At 29.6% G+C, this 8,059-nt stretch overlaps 1 protein-coding gene across 2 annotated transcripts; it reads left to right on the top strand.

The window, feature by feature from the left end:
- Positions 1-784: 784 nt before the first annotated feature.
- LOC111035788 (cytochrome P450 4g15) lies at positions 785-8,059 on the top strand. Of its 2 annotated transcripts, XM_022317562.1 has the most exons (13): positions 785-995; positions 3,882-4,090; positions 4,201-4,313; positions 4,422-4,512; positions 4,750-4,932; positions 5,023-5,092; positions 5,388-5,514; positions 5,585-5,777; positions 5,855-5,964; positions 6,186-6,254; positions 6,341-6,509; positions 6,893-7,078; positions 7,614-7,795. In XM_022317562.1, exons 2-13 carry the CDS (start codon positions 3,883-3,885, stop codon positions 7,793-7,795), a joined length of 1,701 nt encoding a protein of 566 aa, XP_022173254.1. In that variant the 5' UTR covers positions 785-995; position 3,882. The 2 variants fall into 2 exon arrangements, with proteins under 2 accessions (XP_022173254.1, XP_022173255.1); XM_022317563.1 differs by lacking the exon at positions 785-995 and having other exon boundaries at positions 3,883-4,090; positions 7,614-8,059.

Raw genomic sequence — 8,059 nt, 5'->3', positions numbered from 1 at the left:
CGTTTGTGAAACAAATTTAATATTAATTTTGAATTAAAATAAACAACTCAACGTTTGAAAATATTTAAGTTAAAATAGTGAAAAATTAAAACCAAATAAAGACAGTATGTTTAATATTATGAAATAAGAAATGTGTTAATGTAATGTGTACAGTTCATAAATGTATAAAAACACAGAAAATGTTGTTTTGAAATTGGAAAATAAGTCTCAGACAATATATAATAAAATCCATGATTAATCCATGATTTCTATGTAATTGTTGGTATGAAATTGATTTTGAAAAATCCGAAGAGAAGCTTATATTTTTGGTGGCCGTTTGAAAATGATTTTCAGACAGTCAATGAAAACTCTGTTTGCCCATCTGTTAGGTACCTGTTTTATGATATAATCGAGTAATTATGTTTTATTTTTCACTGTGTTTGTGATTATCACTCGTAAATATAAAAATATAAAAACGAAAACGTCATGAAAGTATTGTAATAATAGAACATTGGTGCGTTCCTTATAGTTTAAATGCACATGTTATACATAAAATCATAGTTAATATCCATCGGTGTTTTTTTTCTTTCTGTAATTAAACCAACCTACCCAATCGAACTTTTCTCTCACCACTTGACGATATGCGTGTAAAACCAATGGTCAAACAAACAAAAATAAAAAAAAACAATAATAGTAATAATGTATTAATGATGATGGAAATTAAGGTGATCCTTGATCCTCCTTAATTACGTATTCACTGGCATACTACCTGTACAACCAGCGGGTATATAAAAGCTGGTCGTATCCAAAGCAGTGTATTGTGTTCAGCGTTCAGTGTTCCTTCAACAACCTGTTACATGACACCGAGACTTCATCGACATTAAACAACACAGTGAGCAGTAGCTTGGAGCGGAGCCCTCCGAACTTCACTCGCATTTTTGTGCTTAGTTTATTCAAATCATTTTTTTTTTATTGGCTTTGATTTTTCAAGACTTCGTTGACATTGCATGATACAGGTAATATTTTTTCATTTTTACACATTATACATTATATTATAGTCACTTCCATTCTAGATTATAGTTCGGTGCTTTATTATACCTATTATACTATTTTACTTATTTTGTATTACATAGTTGTATTTTCTTAATACTTTATCGACCGTTATTATTATTTTACTATTACTGAACATGTATAATGATGTGGAAGCATGTATCACTAGACCTCATCATTATTTTGATTGACGACTTTCGACCAAAACATAGTAGAATTTTTAGGTTTTTGGTGAAATAAAAAATAATATAAAAAAAAATAACGATAGAAAACGGGTTTTTTCTTTAATTTTTTTATTATTTAGCTGAAAGTTAATCAAAGGTCTTATAATATTTAAAACGATTAATGATTTTTGTCGTCGATCATAAATAACGGATCAATGATGATACATGTTGAACTATACTCTTGAATGGATTGTTAAATAATCTAGTAAACCATTTAGCACTTAACTAAAATTCATCATTTTTATCAACTAATTATTATTTCATAAATGTAGCATTAATATTCCTACATCAACTATTCATTTTATTAAAAAAGCACAATTATTATTTGAGTCTTAAATAGGTATAATATGAAAACGCAGATCTTGTAGTTTAGTTAAAAGTGTTTGATTTCAGTTGTACGAAATACAAATAGATATAAACACATTTCACTGACTGTGACACACCAATTAAATGACAAAATGTAAAGCAGTTATTATATTTTAATGATATTATATTATTTTATGGTACCTATGTAATTGAAATTCCTATACAAATAATAAATCCAATAAATGGTAGTATTTACAATATAGTTGTAAAACAATATTTTCCCTAAATTATACAAATATCTCATGGACTGTATGATTGCCGTAAGTCGTTTTTAATGTACCTATATTATAAACTGTCGTTTGCATGTATTCGTTCGATTTCCTAAACACTAAAATAAAATACAATAATTAAATAACAATTAAAGATTTCATTAAAAAAAGTACTTATAACCATCAAACTTATTTTTTTGATACTATTAAAATATTGTTACAAAAAAATCATTAGCGTACAGATCGGAATGATAATAAAAGCAAAATAAAATTATGCTCAATACATGTTTTATAACATATTGTTTTAAAACATTGACCGCCTATTAATAATAATTTGGCACTGAATTTTTAATTATTAGGTAGATAGTTTTATTTATACATACATAATTTAATATTCATATTTTGTGATTTTTTAATAAACCAGTTTTAGTGTAGTAGGTACCTGCCTATTATAATAAAATACTATGTCTGTATTAGCGTAGTTCGCGTATGTGTAATAATACAATAATTTGTATATAAAATTAATTCAACTATAAAAATAGAATTTGTTTGTTAGTAATAATTGTGATAATGCGTCAATAAAATTTATGCAGGCAATTATTCGAAGAAAAATAAAGTTAAATTATAAACATGAAATAATTAATGCTTTTTTATAATTATGTATTTCAATGATAACATAGAAGAATATTCAGTTAAAATGTTAGTATAATGTAGTGTTTTGATGATAAAACATTAAGTATTCGTACTTAATATGAAAATTCTAATCCTAATTCAAAAATGAAAATTTTAATCAAAAATATTAGAATTGTTTAGGAGGTGCCTAGGTTTATATTTATATTTTTTTAAGTTTTTTCCATGCCATTCAATATATAAGCAAAAAATAATGATTTACCTATTCCTTAAATTCAGTATTGTAAAATAGAGCATAATAAAAAGTACAAATATAGTTTAAAAGTAGGTAACTATTTATTATCAAATAATCTATAGTTAAAAATAAAATATGTATGAACCAGTACCTAAATACAAAAATAATTTTTCACGATTGATATATGTTTTCAAAAATACATACGATGAGACAAAATACCGAAATATTCATTCATTAAACGATAAATGACCTTAAAATCGTGAGATATGCATTGAAAACTAAAAAGAGCAATATATGTAAAAATATGCATCGAATAATTTTATATTACAATTCACAACACTGGACGTTATTTGTGATTACTTTATACTTAGCATATTATAATATACATTCACCTAGAAAAAACATTGAAAATGCATTCAAATCCGCTCCATAGTTATTATAAGTATAAATCATAATTTTAGAGATTCACGATACCAAATATGATTTAAGGTATGCAAAACTAAGGACAATGACAGATTATGCAACACTTTAGGGAGCATATATTTTACAATTATCCAACCAAATATTTTTGTTGTTTGGAAAGTAATATTATTTGTATTTATAATTAATTTTTCAAAAAATATAGTAAAGGGACTATTTCAAGAGATATTAATTTAAATTAATCTTTAAATAATAATTAAACTAGACATTACTTCGTGTAAGAAAAAACACTCAAATAACTAAAGATATACAATTATAATAGATTTTGAAGATTCATTAAATCAGTTATAATTTAATATACATATTTAATAAACATTTTACCTATTAACCCATTATCATATTATTAACTACCTAGTCCGTAATTACGACAGGTCAAATAAGAAATATAAGGTTATTAATATCGTGTCCGTTTGCATATCAATCGGTTATTCGCATATTCATGATTCTTAGGATATTTTGTTGTTTATGTATAGGTACCTATTTTACATGGATAAATATAATTTGAAACAAAGGACTTATATACTCTTATATATGCATATATATATTTTTTTAATATTATATCATCGAACTAATTAACTACAATTTTAACTCACCATATATTCTGTTATTATTTATAACGAAAGTCAATCGAATTTTTATTTTTATTTTTATTTTTTTTAAGTTCTACCTAATTGAGATTTATTAACGAATAACTGTGTGCTTGTGCAGAATGGCGACCAACGTTCAGGGTGTCAACCCACTCTTCGCGCTGTCAGCGTTCAATCTGTTTTTCTACTTACTCACTCCGGCAATCGTGTTATGGTACATATACTTCCGGATGTCCCGCAAGCAGCTCTATGATCTCGCTAGTAAGATCCCAGGATCTGAAGGGTTACCACTGCTGGGAAATGCGTTAGATTTTATGCAAGACCCCCACAGTGAGTTACTTATAATTATATTATATTTATACGGTGAAACTTAAATTAATGAATTTGTGTCTATTATTTGTTTTTATTTATTATTTCTTAATAATATCCTAAATTTACAGCTATCTTCGATAAGATTTACGAAAGGAGTTTTGAATTCGAGAGGAATTCACCCATCAAAATGTGGATCGGTCCCAGGTTGTTGGTGTTCTTGACCGATCCCAGAGACGTTGAGGTAACTTACCTAAATATTTTTGTACATTAAATACGTATAATTCTTCACCAAATTTTGCCAACATAAATACAAAAGTGAAACTATACAGAGTTATGTTTGAATTTGCAGGTGATCCTAAGCAGTAACGTGTATATTGACAAATCGCCCGAATACCGTCTTTTTGAACCATGGTTAGGAAATGGCCTGTTGATAAGCACTGGTAAGCATTACGTTCATTCTGCCGTAAGTTTAACACTTTTGGTGTATTTAAGATTTTCAAAAAGATGAACGTATTATATTTTATTGAACTGCAGCGGTAGACACTATAAAATTAATTTAACTTAAATAATGATTGTTAAAATGTAATAATGAATCAACCTTTAAGAACTATAAGCCGTGTATAGATATTGATATTATTGTAAAACCTTCGTATTATTATGATTTACTCTTTGGACAGGTGACAAATGGAGGGCCCACAGAAAATTGATCGCACCGACGTTCCACTTGAACGTGCTCAAGTCATTCGTGACACTCTTCAACGTTAACAGCCGTGACACGGTCAGTAAGCTCAGAAAAATGGGAAGCTCCACATTTGACATTCACGATTTCATGAGCGAGTGCACAGTGGAGATTTTATTGGGTAAGTCCGATGTTTTGAAATGTATTGTCATTAGTTGGCTATTTAAGCGTGACATATTTTACTAACCCACTACCTTTTTTACCGTTACAGAGACCGCCATGGGAGTGAGCAAGAAAACTCAAAAGAAAAGTGGTTTTGAATACGCAGCCGCTGTTATGAAGTAAGCGAACTAAAAAAAACAAAATCATAGTATATCTCATTTAGGTTCTATCTAACCGCAATAATGCGTTTTTCATTAAAAGGTTACAATATTAGAATCGATTAACCTACAGCAGTTGATTGGTAGCTTAGCTTTCTATATCTACAATAACTTCTTTATAGCATTTGTTGATTAGTATGAGTATTTTATTAAAACGTATATTGGAATAATTGGATTAATGAAAGAGACTGATGAGCATCAATGTACAGTTTTTGTGATTTAACTAAAATAATTAATTTGTTTTTCGTTTTTAAAGAATGTGTGATATCTTACATATGCGTCATACAAACTTGTGGCTAAAACCAGATTTTATTTTCAATTTCACCAAGTACGCAAAGGAACAAGTTGGGCTTCTTGACCTGATTCACGGTTTGACAAACAACGTCAGTACAGTTAATACTATTTTTGATATATGATAAATGTCTGATAAAAATATTTTTGTAAATCTACTAGGTATTGGCAAAGAAGAAGGAAGAATTTTTGAAGAAAAAGAGTCAGTTGAAAGAGGTCTCCGACATTCCAGTAGCTTCTGAGGAAATCGTTGAAACAAATTCAACGCTTGAAGTGGAAGAAGTACCGTACGGAAACTCATTCGGCCAGTCTGCTGGTCTGAAAGACGACTTGGACGTAGAAGACGACGGAATTGGTAATTCGCATCATAGACATTATACATCAATAATTTTTCTGGTTCTAAAGAAACTGTTGTATTTTGAACCCGTATAGGCGAGAAGAAGAGAGTTGCATTTTTGGACTTGTTAATCGAATGCTCAGAAAATGGAGTTGTATTATCCGACGAAGAAGTTCGTGAACAAGTTGATACAATTATGTTTGAGGTTTGTTTCAAGATTATAATTTAAAAATAAATAACCGATCGTAATTATATTGGTATGCAGAATGTTAATGATTAATATTACCATTCTAATTATTTTCTTTTTCCACTTCAAACATTTTCATTTTATCGGTTAATCAACGCTTTGATACATTCGCACATAGTATACGAATTGCCGTTTTTGAAAACTGAAATGCTTATATTGTTGTGTTATTTTTTTATTAGGGTCACGATACAACAGCTGCCGGTAGCAGTTTCTTCTTGTGTCTGATGGGTGCTCACCAAGACGTACAGGTAAGGCTTACTTACCATTAATATAATTGTTCTATCTATGGCATATAGACGTTTCCCATGTTGATTTTTGTGCGTTTACGTTTTAGCAAAAAGTCGTCGATGAACTGTACTCGATTTTCGGTGACTCCGATAGACCAGTTACGTTCCAAGACACATTGCAAATGAAATACATGGAAAGGTGCATCATGGAGACGTTGCGCATGTACCCTCCAGTTCCAATTATCTCACGGCAAATCAAAGAGAAAGTGAAACTAGGTGAGTTTACCCTGAGTGCCCACAAAAACGGTGGCGATTTCGGAATTTTCCACAACAATTAACTAACAATTGTAGAATAGTTATACTCCCTTGGCCACCCTCTGGCCAGCACATTATATTATAATTTAGATGATAATATTATGTTCTGCGACCAAAAGCCGAACAACCTATCTTCAGTACTGATTTTTATAATCTAACTCTTAAAGTACTTCTCAATAGGGGAGCTTTTTGATAATTGTTTTACGCGTACGTTTGTCTTATCCGAATTCCGTGCCTTACCCGGAATCCATGCAGTAAATGACTATTATCAGTACCGTCCCCACATACAAAATGCATAATATGTCAAAGTAACTTATTGTAATAACCGATATTTTTTTTTTCAGCCTCTAGAGACATAACCTTGCCGGTCGGCGCCACAATCATCATCGCCACATTCAAAATCCACCGCAACGAAGAAGTATTCCCCAATCCCGAAGTGTTTAATCCCGACAACTTTTTGCCGGAAAAATCGGCTAGTCGCCATTATTACGCGTACGTGCCGTTCAGCGCCGGACCCAGAAGTTGCGTCGGTAAGTCACACTATGATACTTTATTATGTAACATTGCCAACGTATTTTAAAAATACAACATTTCCGTTTCAATTTATCGTATTCCTACGACAGTACTTTGATTTTAATTTCGAATAGTTATAATCTGAATTGTTTTGAGTAACTCGCTGTTGGTTATTACGAACTCGGCTGAAACCACGTTCTATATAGTTATTACGTTTATTTAAAGAATAATACTCTATAGACATAATTGTAATGAGGATCAACCTAAACATTTAAAAATTGACTTGTTTATGATATGAAACACAATTGTATTAAAATAAGGCCAAGGTTGGTTAATTGTTTATTCAGATTTCGACTTAAAGACTTAAAGTATAAAAGTATACATTTATTTTAATTATTAACCTATGCAGAACCTTTCGTGAATCATATTTATAAATTATAATCATCGTATTTTCAATTGTATTTTATGCAAAACGTTTCGTCTTTATAGCGTTGAGTGACATGGTGATTGATAATTGTATTAATAGTCAATAATTAATTCTTTTTTTTTCAGGTCGCAAATACGCCATGTTAAAATTAAAAATTATTTTGTCGACCATCCTACGAAACTTCAAAATAAATAGTAACCTAACCGAAAAAGAATGGAAACTCCAAGCTGACATTATCTTAAAGAGGACTGATGGATTCAAATTAAGTTTGGAACCAAGAAAGTCGCTAGCTAAGACCGCTGCTTAAGTAGCGAATTATTATTATTATTCTATGGAGTGGATAATTTTTTTTAAATGATATATATATTTTAATAAGTTAATACTGAATAACCATTATTATTTGGACTGTCGACTGTTTATTGACTACATGGCTACCAAGGCCGATTTAAATGTTTATTTTTTACATAGTTAACTTTTTATTCTGTACTATTTTATTGTATAATTTGTATTTAAGGAATCTGGAAATTGTAGTTAGACGAAATAAACGCATTTTCTTTTCATTATAAACATA

The sequence above is a fragment of the Myzus persicae genome, unplaced genomic scaffold, assembly GCF_001856785.1.
Source record: "Myzus persicae strain clone G006 unplaced genomic scaffold, MPER_G0061.0, whole genome shotgun sequence".
NCBI classification, from domain to species: domain Eukaryota; kingdom Metazoa; phylum Arthropoda; class Insecta; order Hemiptera; family Aphididae; genus Myzus; species Myzus persicae.
Note: the sequence above shows the minus strand (reverse complement) of the source record. Positions and strands in the feature narration are given on the sequence as shown.